This window comes from Penicillium canariense (assembly GCF_028826845.1).
Source record: "Penicillium canariense strain IBT 26290 chromosome Unknown utg000004l_segment0_segment0, whole genome shotgun sequence".
Taxonomy (NCBI): Eukaryota; Fungi; Ascomycota; class Eurotiomycetes; order Eurotiales; family Aspergillaceae; genus Penicillium; species Penicillium canariense.
In genome coordinates this window covers 2,902,415-2,916,564 of record NW_026622731.1, presented here as the reverse complement: position 1 = coordinate 2,916,564, position 14,150 = coordinate 2,902,415, and the positions used below count along the sequence as shown (strand labels likewise).

Here is a 14,150-nt window from a genome sequence, read left to right as displayed (position 1 = left end):
TTTTCACTTTTCTTCACTGCGACTACGCGGTTCGAAATACCCGATCGCGCTGGTTGCTCGGAGGTCAAAATATGCTGCGATCCGCATGAACAAAATGAGAAACGCAAGTCCATTGCACGGCCGCGTCTGGTCGGTCATACCTGAGCGAAGGAAGGTCTTGGGGGCACCATGAATACTATCACCGGCTTCACATCCCACGTCCGGTTTCCGGTCAGCAAGCCTGGACGAGGCTAAGCAAAGGAAGACATCGCTAGACCAGGTCGGCTCGGATGGAATGAACCGGAGTCCTGATTACTCCGCTGCATACTCGATCCTACCAAAATTCCAAGCACAGTGGGCATAGCATATTTAGTCTTAGAGACGTGTCGTCGACCGACCAAGGAAATTTTTTCCCTAATAACAAATCGCAGACTTCTCCCGTGAATCGTGGAACGAACACTTGACGGACTGGTGCGGAACTGGGCGCAGACTAGGTGTTCTCTCACGTCCAATTCTCAGCTGTGATGGGTAGGACCCGAGAAAGGCGTGATTCACATCAAGCTCTGGTTTATAGCGAGCAAATGAAACCAGAGACGACAAGTTGACGTTGGAACTCTTTAACAATAGGTGGCATACAATTAGAGTATTATTTGGCTCAATGAAGGTTTCACTACTGCTGCCTTATGGACGCTAGCTGAGCCTGCTCTGTACCTTTGTAAACCGACTTGGAAGTTTGCGGAAGTAATTCGAGCGTCTGGAGTAGAATTGACTGCAAATTTTCGCACGTCGTTTGATCCATCTGGCCATCGTCGTAATCTCGTTCGATCCCTTTCCATAAAAGTTGTACGCCCGCAAGGACATGGTGGGGATAAGGGTCGATGGCAACTAGTGGAAATGAACCATCGCTACTGTCACTGTCTAGTCCTTGGCGTGTGGGTATTGTGTACTGGTTGCTGAGGCCAAATTGTAGACAGTTCAGCAGGCTGCCCTGAGCGTCGGATTTGGTAACACTCATCTTCTCGAGAATGTCTTCTCTGGATGCGATCTCAATGGCGTCTATCATTATCAAGATGCACAAGTGGTGATGCACCATCAATTCATCTATTAGAAAAGAGACGGCAATCAGTAAATTCATTTAACGATTAGTATTCTCGAGGGCCGAAACTTACACCAACGCAGCTTTGTATGCTGAGACAAAAACTGAAGGCGTCGCTCGCAGGCGGCTAGCAAGGGGCGGTAAGTGACATTGAACTGTCGGATCGCCTCGGCTGCAGAGGTATGCGCATGATGAACAGCGTCTTCCCCATGGCCTTCGCGAAGAGCTTCCTTCAGAATCGTGCCCATCTTCCAAACGCGAAGTTTCCATGCTTGAGCTGCCGCAATAATTTGATTTGCAGTTTCTTCGGTAACCAATACTCCGTGAACACGCCATCTCTCCGATTGTTCGTGGAATATATTCGTACAGGTTTGGACCATCCGCCACGATGATTCCGACTCCCAGCCCAGGAGGCCGGAGGAGAGGACCGATTTAGTATTGAAGGTTAATGAAGATGAAGTGTCAAAGGTGAGAGCTGCCCAGTATATCATGCTCTCAATGTTCATGAACTCGGATCGGATCTGCTCCGGCGTGGATATTGGGGCCGCTTGGTCTGATAGAAGGGAGACTTTGGAACCGTTGAATTCGAGACTTCTTTGACGAGCGCGAAGAAACTGTACTTGCTGCAAAGCAGCCTGGACGCATACCTGTGCAGGAATGCTGTTTTCTTCCTCGTCTTCTGGAATACCGACAGGCACTGGGACCATGGCATAGAGGTATAAACTCAGCATGGACCGATAACAGGGCCGATTCATGGACCGGGGAAGGTTCTTTCCAAGTTCCCGCCAAAGAGATTGAATTAATGGGGTTTGTGCCAGTTTCTGATCAGCCGAGTAAAAAGTCAGAGGGAGCCAACGGGCGGAAAAGGTTTGGACCGCTTGGTTCAAGGTATTTTCAATCTGCCATTCCTTCATCAATTCAGCTTGCGTGGGTGGCTGAGCCCTTGCGCCACTCTGTCCCTGCCGTTCTAGATCCTTCATCAATTGGTCAAATTGCCTGCAGAGTGATGAGATGCTGACTGAGAGAGAGAGCTCTCCCTGGTGACTCGCACTGCTTTCCAAATGACCATTCTCCCCGAATCTGACACCGTGTTAGTGGCGCTAGACTGGAGAGCCTGCTTGTCACTCACGCAAATGGGCAACTGTAATTGCCTAGCCAAGATCCAAACACCTGTTCAAAGACATCCTCATACATCAACCGAAGCCAGTCCGCGACCTCTCTGCAGATAATCTGTGAACGCGCAGAGGGGGTAGGGGTCCCATGGTCACTGTGTAGGGGAACATCATCTGCACTAGACTTGTCGATGAGCAATTGGCCAACTCCCTTTCAAGAATCCTGAAGGCTAACCTGTTGATAGACGATCCTTCTGCAAGGGGATCTAACTGTGGGGTCAAATTGAGCCCGCCGTGCTGGCCCCCGCCGTATGTCGGGGGCGGGGAGAGAAGCTGATCCCAGCGATCCGAAGATGGGCTGGACCCATCGGCTCTCGAAACAACCTTCTTCATCCACTGTCATGAGCGTCGTGTCAGCGACTCCTCAAATATACATGCAATTGAAGATTCGCACCTCAAAGCTGCAGTGTCGGTTCCGAGCCGCACAGCGACTGCAAGCAGCGACACTCGACTCCCCGGTCGCGGGACGTCTTCGCAGAGCATCGCAGGCCACGCGAGACTTGCGGCATAAATCGCAGCTTGAAAACTGCTTGCGTCGATGGATACGACCGGCGTGCATCATGAAACTTGCTCGACGATAGGCCCGACGCGGATGTGAGGAGGGATGGATGCAATATGAGATGGGGTCAGGGTCCACCCCCGCAGTCTAGCCGAGAGGCGACAAACCGGGATCAGCCAATACGAGCACTACCACTGGGACCACCCGCCAGGTTGAATTTAGTTCTTGCGCGAAAGGTCTGGGGTGAGAATCTGGGGTAATTGCTCACTCCTGTCTGTGTGTAGGTAGCTCACACTGGGATCGCGCCGTTGCATCTCAGCCAGTGCCGAAGTAGCGACTCCGCTCGGGGGTGCAACGAGACCCGCCTTGCGCCATACTTCTCGGCGGGGAGAGGTTGAGCTTTCACCACCCTTTTCACAGATCGTGTAGTGGCTCATAGCTCGAAAATTATCTCAAAAGGTGGCATAGATCCTGTCGGGACTTGAACCCAATGTAACTTTGGTGCTGGCGGAGTATACCAACGAGAGAACGACGGTCACACTAGCCTCTCGTGGGATTTCGCCTCAGTATTCTTGGCCTGTGACTGCCATCAGTATATTCTCTCGCTATGTGGGCGGGGTTGTGGCAAGTTCCTTGCTTTTCACTCGCTGTTCATGCCAAGAAAGGGTATATACTTTGTCGCTTCGGATCCGCTGTGGAGACGGCCACTTTCACCAATCAACGATGTCCTTCCCTCCGGATAAATGGGGCAACTTGTGTTCATGGACCCCCCACCTCGGCTCAGAAGCGGCGCATACGGATGCGTGCGCTTGAGTATCCCCCCTGAGAACTATGGAGGGTCAAAATCTTGTTAGCCGTGGGTCGTGATTGGAGACCGGGAAGTCTACTCATGCAGTGCCGGATCCGAGCCACCGGCCCGTCGTGCGATATTTGCCATTCCCGTCGGTGATACGATCGGTCATAGATTCAGTAAGTCTCTCTAAGCCGCATATAATTGGTCAGCGAGAACTGCAGCATAAATTCTTTTCAAGAACAACTGTTGTTTCGTGAAGTAACCGAGTTTCTGCTTCTCGACACCTCTCCGGTCAATTTGGCAAGAGTCCGAATTGTGGAAAAACGAACCATGGACACCCCTCCAAGGCCCGCAGGGTCTGTTGTGATTATCGGCGCTGGAACTCAGGGCAGGCGCCTTGCATTTATGGTGAGTAGTCCGTGGGCGAATCTGGTCGTAATGTATTAACATAATGAAGTGGTCGAGCAGAGGCGGCTCTGTGTGTCTGGTCGACCTTCAGGAGCAGCAGCTTCACGACGGGCTGAGCTATGTGCATCAGCTGCGGAGTGCGGAGGCCAGCCTGGACAGAAATTGGGGAGAGGTGGCACTTGCCCACCCAACTTCCCTGGATTCTAAATTGCAAGACGCATGGCTCGTTGTCGAGGTACCAATTATTGGATTCGAGCCCTAATGCGTCAAGAAGTGATCTAACATCATGGAAAAAGTGCGTGCCCGAGAACCTGGCACTAAAGCAGAAAGTTATCACTCAGCTGGATGATCTGGCTCCCAAAGACACCATCATCGCTTCCAACTCTAGCAGTTATGGCATTTCCGAAATTATTGCGGGGCTAAACCTGAAGCAGAAAAGCAGGATATTGAGCGCACATTGTTGTATGAAGCCCCCTGGAGTCTAACAAGAAACACACCTTGCTAAAAGATTACAATGTCCAGATTGGCCACCAGAGACATCAGGTATTCGATTTGGGACCCGCAACCTTCTCGCTGAGAACGGTCAGAGCTGATGTAAAACTCAGCAATCGAAATCATGGGACACAAGGATACTGATCCTGCTGCTGTCTCCCTGCTCTTGGAGCAATGCAAGTCACATGGGTTTTCCCCCTTCCATGTCAAGAAAGACTCCATCGGGTACATTTATAACAGGTAATATGAACATGATATGCCCTTTAGCAGCAACCTCCAATTTGTGTCCTTATTGCCACACGCTTACTTCAATGACTTCACAGGATTTGGGCCGCTATCAAGCGTGAAACGCTGCTGGCTCTCTCCGAGGGGGTTTGTACACCTCAAGAGATCGATGCAATATTCAAAGATGTCTTGAAGACACCAAAGGGTCCATGTGAACAGATGGATGTTGTTGGCCTCGATGTAGTATTGGACATTGAGAACCACTATGCAGACTCCCGAGCAGGTGTCCCTGACGAACCGAGAGAATACCTTCAGAAAATGATTCACAGCGGGCACCTTGGCATCAAAAATGGCGAAGGGTTTTACAAATACGCAGGATGAAACAGAGATCCCAGCAGTTGGATGGCGCAATCGGGATTGGACTGGTTATTGGGGACCTATAGATGCGATAGTACACCGCTGTCTAATCCACCGTGAGAATAGTCACCGAATAGAAATTCAGTCTGGATGTCTAGATTACTCTACTGTCGATATTTCCTCAATATTTAGTCCGGCCTTGAAGCGCACGCGAGCGAGAAGTCAAGAAGAAGGACGTTAATTTGCATGGTGAGTAGACCAAAATGATAGCTGCATTTGAATGAATAGTTAAATGTAATCTATCAAATTTTGACGAGAACGAACATTCAATCGGACCAGAATCTCCTTTAAGTGTACGCCTTATTCGATAAGGTCATCAACAAGTGTAATGCTCACCATCAACTCGGAGTCAGAATCAGTCTTACACCTGCTTCCACATGAAAAGAAATTGTGCTGCTTGCAGATTCCCTAATTCATTATTCATGATATACCTTCGTAACGAGCGTACTCTATGCAAATGCCTTTCTAGCTCCAGCGGCTTTTATTCTCTTGGCACTTACTGTTACCTTTATTCCGTCTGTCTCAACTTAAAGATACCCACAAGATTGCTTCATTTAACAGCCAAGCTCGCCGTGGTTGTTACTGATGCATTTGTCTTTTGTTGAGGACATGTCTTAGCCTGTGTTTTGTGGCCATCTTATATTCATCGAATGTTTGAAACTCACTGAGATCAATATGTGCAGGGACATATTTGTGTTCTTCATCAGCACTCCGGCATTGGCACTCCAACTCCGTGTGTCCTCGAAGACTGCAGTTGATGCAGGACCCGGCAAAGTTTCCGCTAGTCAGAAGTCAGAATTATGAGTTCAGCCGTAAAAGAGATCCAAAACCAACTTTTTCCCGCACTGGAAAAAAGTTAAAATCATATTAGCTGGAGTGCGCTTTTGGTTTCGGGTTAACGGAACCTACCTTGAGTGATCCGTTTTGGTTTCTAATACAGTGATTCAGGTCAAGGCTGCTCAGTCTAGACTGGCCATTTTCATACTCCTGGCACTCTGCTTGAATCATAGTTCCGGAGCTTTCGATGTTCTCGCAGGTGTTGGCAAATTTAGAGGCGCCAGAAACAGCGAGAGCAAAGAGCGAGAGCAGAGCAAGGTCCTTGAGAGCAAAGTGCATGATGGCGAGTTGCGTAGATGAGAGTAAGATCCAAATGGTTTAGGATACCAAAATTGATGAGAGTATGATATTGGAGCTATCTATTGAGAGGGAAAATGCTCATATTTATATTCATCTATGTCACCAAGGTATTCTTGTAGTAGTGTTCTTTTCTAGCAACCTCAACCGAGTTTATGACCGCATTAGGGGCTCCTTGCATTAGTTCCCTTTCCCCCCATGAGAGTTAGTCCAGGTCAAGGCCATGTGCGTTGATATCATGGTACATGCTCCTTCAAATCCGGTAGTTAATTTCTCACGGGATTTGAATGGCTATCAATATACTACTGGGGCAATCATAAATATGCTGCCTATTTGACTTTGGCAAGTTCCCGTGGAAGAAAGTTATAAGCGTTCCTAGTCTAAGTAGTCCGGCTTTTTTGGATTAATATAGAAAATTACATCATATGGAGACTAAGATATTACGTTACCCAAAGCCGGGCCGTCATATTGTTAATTCCTTCTATTTTATCTTGAATGAATGCACATTATCTCCCATGGACGTGGCTGTCAAAGCGCCTGGGGTCAGGCGTGCGTAATGCGTTGTCCTCGAGGAGCGCTGCAAGGGACATGCATTTCTTGCCATGCACATCTACCTAGGGGCACTCACCCTAGGACATCACCAATAAGCTCTCTGAACAAATATCTCATCGTGTGTCCATGTTTAAACAATGATCCAACCCGTCCGTTCTGGAAGCGTGGACCCACGATAGCTGCACGTGAGATCCTGCCCCTTGATAAGGCGCTTCACCTTCCATATGAGGTCAATCAAGATTGCCAAGAGACTTAGTCTGAGTTTCCTGTGGACTCCTATGGATGCCATTCGGTCTTGCATTCAAGCTACTTTTTGCGTTCTCCCGCACTAGAATCGCCGGCATTTCCATACGCTAGCCCTAGCAGCGTGAACGCATAGAAGAGACGGTGAGTGTACTTCATTGTCAACAAATTTCAATCAAGAAAATCCAAGCTAGCTCAGCGGTGATGATGCTCAAGCCTGATTTAAATGCTTGTCCTGCTTAACAGGCTGCCAGAGGCAGATGGAACATGGAACACAGTGTCATCGTGAGTACAGTCTTGAGCCACCGATTTCCAAGGTCAATAAATCACCCAACCTGCTTCATTCCATTCGAATTCGATTGGCCAATGTTAGTTACCTTGATTTCCTCATGGCCAGACATCGATTTAGTCGCCCGCTCGAGCTGGGTCCGTATTTTATGGATCTTAAAAGCAAGACAAACCCCAGCTAGAGCTCCAAGTAGGACATTCGTTTCTGAGCCACCGCCAATGATCTTAGCATGCTCGCCGCCACCTTCTTTCCTTACCCGCGTGATAACGGGCCTAGGACAAGAATTGCCCAAAATAACAGTAAACTGAAGATTTTCAAACCGGAGAATCCCTTCATTTATATCCTTTCTTCCCGCGTCTGCTTGATGTGAGCTTCGGCCGTTGTACTCGAAAGCCAAAGGATATCAACCGAGCGCGACTGAGACAACCTTTCTTACCTTTCAAGTAATCGAGGATATTATCCAAGGAATTTGCTAGCTAACTGATGCACTGGCCTTCGCTTGCCTAAATTTCCTCCGAGCGGGGAGGTGTTTTCTGTCCCATGAATCATGCCCGTTGTGTGGGATCGATGGGAAAGAAGGCGTAATACTACCTTCATGTCCTTAAAAGCACGCTTTTCTTCTCTGTCTAGTGATGCTGAGCCCGGAGCTATGCTGACCTCGGCATGGGGCGATGCCTATGATTCTCCCTGCACAGCTAAGATTAGACCTTACAGATTTCGGAAGAGGGAACTTCGTCGACATAGGATGAACAGCCGCCAATGCCATGTCTAGTCAAAAAAAGGGCACAGACAGCGGCTCTGACTTTTCGTCAATGGAATACAGCTCTGAGCGGTAGAGCCCGCGAACGCAAGGGAAGAGAAAAGGGGTTGCTGCGGGAGGAGAATCCTCTGGCCAGCGACCGAGACAGCAGGGCAAAAAACCCCTCAAGCTATCATGTGCCCGGAAATCGAGTTCTACATGGCTCTACTGTACGTTCTCGATCGCCTTCTTCCAGTATCCATATTTCATCTATCCATCATTCAGCATCTACTCCTCCCTTACTACAAAAAGCTCCCTAAGAGTGAGTTTGAGGAAGACTGCCCCCTGGTTCCTTGACATACTGATCCCACAACCCAAGCAGCTCTTTCAGAACGTTCGGCTGTTCTGCGGCCAGGTCATGGATTTTGCCTTGGTCAGCATCCAGCTTGCATAGTTCCACCTCGTAGCCACTTGAAGAAAGTGTAATTTTTATTGAGGGCCTGTAGAGCGCCTTCCAAGCCCCCCTTGCGTACAGCGTCGTAGCCGTCCATCTCCAGCCACGGAACCACGCGCTGTCCTTTCATGCCCACCACTTTTCAGCCTCTGCAAATAGACAATTGATCTGGTCCTAAGCCGCAAACGGCTTTCGAGCGCAATTGACAACATGCTCCGCTGAGCTGTTTCTCTCCTTCTCTCTCGCTCCAGAGATCATTCTTTCGTTCTTAGTATTACCCTCTGCCTTATCTTCAGACAGTTCGCATGATGGTATCTATCTTGTCAGCATCGAAATTGCCGGCTTCATTTTCTCCATAAATCAGACCTTGGCTAACCACTGTATGGCCAAAATATTGTTAGTTTTTAGCGTTCTCCAGTATCGCTCCAAGGTCGTGCCGTGGTCGGAACAGAGATACCCAAGAGATGTCTTAACCGTGGCAATAGTATTAGAACTCTGAGAGGCAAAAGGAATGGAGACTTCGAACTGTCGCACAGATCATCCTAGATATAGATACTGTCACTGCAAGGTAGGATCTGCAATACTTACGGTTCTTAATTCTGGTGAAAAGCGCATCAGCCTCGTATATGAAGAAGCCGGCACAACCCCGCTCACAGCGGGCAGTGGCTGCGCGTCGTGAGTGTTACACAGAACTACCACGTCACCGATGGTAGCCGGACCCAATAGTGATGATCGTGTATTTTAATAGAATGTTCTGTCATTCAAATCAGCAACAAGAGATAAGATATAGCCAATCTCATGCCATAGCCTTGGCATGGCAAGGGGGGAAAGATCGTGTCTCAGCCAGCCAAGCAAAGCGTTCGCATGGCCAAAATCCCAAATAAAACTCAGTAGAGGCCATTGGCTTGGTTCCGAGCGCTCCATTTCATGAACAGTTTTGATACGCGAGCGGAATAACGAACTAGCCAATCTGATCCTTCACTCAATCTTCCCCGCCACACCCCTGTCCATAGTCCCCCCTTTGTCGGCGAACCATCCCAGACAATCAGGCAGGTGACCACCAAGAAATGCTTCTCGAGGCCTTTTGGGCCACTGGAATAAGGTGCGAGATCTGATCTAGTCCATCAGCCCCCTCTTGCAAAGGGACGAGGGAAAGAGCTACTTAAGGTAGCGGAGTGAATCACCTCAGCACGTGGATATTTGAGCCTTAAAACGCTCCGAAGGGACTGCTTGGGTATTTTATCTTTCATCCAGCTACCTTGAAAGAACCAGCTTACCCCTCAAGCGAGTCAGCGAGATCCTTCTGAAAGCCAAAGTGATACAGAACCATCTCTCTGCTTCTTCTTCCCCCCCCCAATCCCCAACACCTTCAAAGGGAATTTATTAATTCCACCTTCTCAGACGTTTACTCCCTCATCAACCATCAACCATCCTGTTTTGTCATGGGTGAAAAACCCGATCCTTCTCTTCACTCCCCCTCTCGCGAGGCGGCTTCATGTACTCTCATGAAGCCCCAAGCTCGCGAGCCTTATGACCCAAGCATCTCGTTCGAGGAGTATTCTTTCTATGCGCAGAAGACTAGAGAAGAGGAGTTGACTTTTGAGCCACCCGTGCTTAATTTCTGGGGTATTCTTGCAGCGAAGAGAGAGTCCCATGAGCATAACGACCTGCCAACCACGACCTTGACAGCGGATGACTTTACGCACCGCGACAGACGGCTCTTGATCACCGACGAGGAGTGGTCTAATGCAAGCCGTTCTTTTAGGTCTGCCTCATGGGGCGCATGTAAGTGTAGTTGATATTTTCTTCATGTACGTTAATGGAATTGACTTCTGATCAGGCTTCTTTCTGATAACTACCGACATTATGGGGCCGTACAGCACCGGCTTCACGATGGGCACGTTGGGCTGGGGTCCAGGTGAGACAGAAAAATTGAGATAATGCATATTCACATGTTACAACTTGACTAACAGACAGAATAGGCATTGCATTCTATACCGTCTTTGGTATCATGGCTGGGTACTCAGGGTATCTGATTTGGCGAGTCTTCCTTGGCGTGGACAGTTGCGAATATCCAGCAAAGAACTACGGGGATCTTGGCTTCCGCACACTTGGTCGATTTGGTCGCTACGTCACGAACGTCTGCCAAGGGGTCTCTCTACTTCTAATTGTGGGACAAGTCGTGATCTTGTTTAGCCAGAATATTTCCCAGATCTCCAAGTTCCGCCTCTGCTATGCCGTTTGTGCAGCCATTTTTGCCTGTGCTGGCTTTCTTATGTCTCAGGTCCGCACCCTGAGGAACTATGGTTGGTTTGCAAATCTTGCAGTCTGGATGAACTTATTCGTCGTTTTCATGACGATAGGTGTTATGGCAAACTCACCACCAAACTATCCTATTTCCACCTTGGGATCTGCGGGCAGTGCGGTGAATCCGGAAACCATCAAGCCTGACAAATCCGGCAACTATCCTCCAATTATCCACTACAACACCATCCCGAATGATGGGCTGATTGGTGCCGTCAATGGCATGCTGTCCGGTGTGACGGCTTATGCCGGCGCTCAGCTGTTCGTGGAGTTCTTAGCTGAAATGAAACGGCCCCGTGACTTTATCAAGGCAATGTGGGGAGCTCAGTTCTTTATTTACGCCGTCTATCTCACGTATGGCTGCATCGTGTATCATCTGCAAGGACAGTACAGTTACAACCCGAGTTACCAGGGTATCAGCATCTATGGATGGCAGACCGTGGGTAACATGGTCTCCCTTCTCGCAGCTCTAATATCAGGGGGTCTTTATGGCAACATCGGTATCAAGGTATTCTACAACAATGTTCTTCTTGATATTTTCAAAGCTCCCCCTCTCACAACGAAGCGTGGGAAGCTCATCTACGCCGCTCTAGTTCCCCTCTGGTGGACTATTGCCTTCATCATCGCCGCAGCGATTCCTGATTTTTTTGGGTTTGTCAGCGTTGTGGCAGCCTCTATGCTTCTCAACCTGACATACGCTTTCCCCCATTGTTCGCCTTGTGCTTCGATGTCCAGAAAAACGCTATTCTAACAGAGGGTGGCGAAGGATTTGACCCAGCAACCGGACCAGTCGCCAGAGGCGATACAACTCGGAGCCGATGGATCCGAGGGTTCCTGGCCGGAGGCCCTGTCCAGGTTGCGGTGAACACTTGGCATATCCTCTACTTCTTGGCATCACTCGCCATGAGTGGACTTGGTATGTACGCGGCTATCGTTGGTAAGTGTGCCCGCTTCTGCTTCCCCTCGCTTCAATGCTAATTCCATTGTTGCCACAGGCATGGTGGATGCCTTCAAGATTCCGCAATTGAACTCGTTCTCCTGCGTATCTCCACTGAACTTGAACGCATAGTCTTGGGATTTTTGCCACATTCCAAATGAAGAGTTTCTTTGAAGCTGCTTCTACAGAACACTATCTTTGCTTTGCAGATAGTATTCTTACTGGTCAACATTTTTAGTAGTAATATTTTCTCACTTCATCCCAATGAATTGCCAATATTTTTACTGTATATTCTCACTCTAAGTCAATACAGGAGATCCAGGGAGATTGTAGAGCCTATATTCATGGCCATAGAGTAATAGTCCTGCATTGCAAGACTGTCCTACTACAATCAATATAAATTAAAAGGATCTTGACGGTGCCTGCATATCTTGCCTGAGTTGGCGCGATGTGATTTGATGGCCCGCAAATGGCACAGTGCCCACAAAAGATATCGAGAACATACAAGAATACGGCTGGATAACTGACAAAGCAGGGATAGGAGACCTCTACGGTTACGAGAGAAAGACGCTGCCTTACTAGTACGCCGATATTAAAGTCGAAGTGAAGAGTTAGATTGGAATAATCAAAGATCGATAGTTCAAACATAATTCGACTGACTTTTGTGTAATTAAGCTGGCCAAAATCTCTCTATTCCCTTAGCCGAAATTTGCTTCTCGACACGATGCAGCTACAGAACCTTCCTCTCAGAAGCGAGCGGATCTCGGCTGTTTACAATGCGACCGATACCCTTCCGGAGAGGCTTGCTAGTAGGGTACCAGCTGCGCGATTCCGGGCGAAGAAGGCTAGACTCGAAGGTATGGCAATATTCTCTTAAATTGATAGGATCCAGTCTAATCGTTTCTGATAGATAAATCAAAATCCCGGCTCTGAACCCGTGCAAGAAGGATATTATCGTAGGATTCTATATGGTTCAACGGTGCAATATCTTCCAATGGGCGGGGCGTCTTGAAGTTAACTTGTCAAACAGATACTATACCCGAAGTACAAACACCGCAGGAGGAACCCATACGCCTGTCAAAGAGGCTAAGTTTATTTCACGTTTGTAACCAATCCCAGCATATGTAAGATCATGAAAGACCTTAAGTAATCTTGATGATAGGCGAGTACATTTAGTTCAAAATATGAGTAAATAAGGAGCTCCACACGGTTCTGACAAGCTGCGTGAACAATCGCGATGTCGCTGAGGGGCGGGGGGCCGCGGTGCATAATCAGCACACCTTCTGCACACGCACCGCCTCCATCAACTCATTCCCCGCCCCTTTCTCAACTTCTTCAACCTTCATACCACACGCCACAGATATAAGACAAAATGCTTCGGAATGAGAGCAAGATAGAGATTGCTGCGCCGCCCGAAAAGGTGCGAGAAGTGGTACGTTCTCGCCTGGTTCTTCTCAGAGGTGATTACAGTACGTCTGCTAAAGAATGCATGCTATAGCTCCTCAACTTCTCCGCTTACTCGGAATGGCACACCGACTTCATCAAGAGTGTCAAGATCCAGGACGAGGCCAAGTCGGCAGAGTCCCTTGCGGAAGGAGACAAGGTTGAGTGCAACATTGAAGGATGGAAGTTCATTGCAGAGATCAGGGTGGGTACCACCCGGGCCCCTATTGTCTTAAAATATCCTGCCCCCTCGATGCTAACAATCATCTCTTCTGAAGGAAAACTCCAAAGACATGTTCTCTTGGCAGGGTCCCCCCGTATTGACCATCGCCGGTCTGCATCAGTTTCGCATGGAGCCCACCAAGGACGGATCAGCCACTGTCTTCACGCAGTCCGAGGATCTCAAAGGTCCCTTGGCATTCCTGATGGGCCCATCGCTGTTGGGCAAGAAGATGGCTGCCCATTTTGCCGAATTCAACAGAGACCTCAAGGCTCGAGTAGAGGCTTTGTAATCTACGCCGTCAAGGACGACGCCATGGCTTGCGCCGCCAGGGGTACCTTGTACGCCCGTTTGCTATACGCACTGCTTCTTTTGTTTACCCCACACGCCACCCCAGCGGTCGCATATCCCTGCCAGTCTGGCTTGGCCGAAGAGTGATACGAAGATAACCCCTTTTTGTTTCGAAAGCGACCTTGCTAGAGTTATTTTGAATAGTCTCACTATATTTGAAGCGTTCTAACATGCGTGGCACTTTAATTGGGCACCTTGGCTTGCATGAAAGATCCTGTACGAGTTGAGACTGTAACGGCCCCCAAACAAATTAAGCCCCCTGCTGATGATCGACCAAGACCAGGGTCAAGAACGTGGCTGTGAGAAATAGAGAATTGGTAATCGGCAGTATGTTAGTTAGGTACACCGAGGTAAATGAAACATGGTTGAGCGCATTCGGTGAAGTGGCAAGAATGAATGGACT

At 48.8% G+C, this 14,150-nt stretch overlaps 5 protein-coding genes across 5 annotated transcripts; 3 read left to right on the top strand and 2 right to left on the bottom strand.

Moving 5' to 3' along the window:
• Positions 1–649: 649 nt before the first annotated feature.
• Positions 650–2,806, bottom strand: N7482_007369 (Zn(II)2Cys6 transcription factor domain-containing protein; the record flags this gene model as incomplete). Its single annotated transcript, XM_056689494.1, has 5 exons — positions 650–1,080; positions 1,149–2,155; positions 2,205–2,366; positions 2,423–2,583; positions 2,642–2,806. The coding sequence occupies 5 exons, from the start codon at positions 2,804–2,806 to the stop codon at positions 650–652; spliced, it is 1,926 nt and encodes a 641-aa protein (XP_056541923.1).
• A 1,063-nt stretch (positions 2,807–3,869) lies between these two features.
• N7482_007368 (3-hydroxyacyl-CoA dehydrogenase family protein) lies at positions 3,870–5,045 on the top strand (the record flags this gene model as incomplete). The annotated part of the gene is made up of 6 exons (XM_056689493.1): positions 3,870–3,947; positions 3,997–4,182; positions 4,244–4,409; positions 4,470–4,490; positions 4,553–4,664; positions 4,763–5,045. 6 exons carry the CDS (start codon positions 3,870–3,872, stop codon positions 5,043–5,045), a joined length of 846 nt encoding a protein of 281 aa, XP_056541922.1.
• Positions 5,046–5,887: 842 nt separating this feature from the next.
• On the bottom strand, positions 5,888–6,197 carry N7482_007367 (CVNH domain-containing protein; the record flags this gene model as incomplete). Its single annotated transcript, XM_056689492.1, has 2 exons — positions 5,888–5,926; positions 5,991–6,197. 2 exons carry the CDS (start codon positions 6,195–6,197, stop codon positions 5,888–5,890), a joined length of 246 nt encoding a protein of 81 aa, XP_056541921.1.
• A 3,737-nt stretch (positions 6,198–9,934) lies between these two features.
• N7482_007366 (uncharacterized protein) lies at positions 9,935–11,865 on the top strand (the record flags this gene model as incomplete). The annotated part of the gene is made up of 5 exons (XM_056689491.1): positions 9,935–10,277; positions 10,333–10,410; positions 10,475–11,506; positions 11,575–11,733; positions 11,792–11,865. The coding sequence occupies 5 exons, from the start codon at positions 9,935–9,937 to the stop codon at positions 11,863–11,865; spliced, it is 1,686 nt and encodes a 561-aa protein (XP_056541920.1).
• Positions 11,866–13,105: 1,240 nt separating this feature from the next.
• On the top strand, positions 13,106–13,688 carry N7482_007365 (SRPBCC domain-containing protein; the record flags this gene model as incomplete). The annotated part of the gene is made up of 3 exons (XM_056689490.1): positions 13,106–13,165; positions 13,232–13,381; positions 13,455–13,688. 3 exons carry the CDS (start codon positions 13,106–13,108, stop codon positions 13,686–13,688), a joined length of 444 nt encoding a protein of 147 aa, XP_056541919.1.
• Positions 13,689–14,150: the final 462 nt, after the last annotated feature.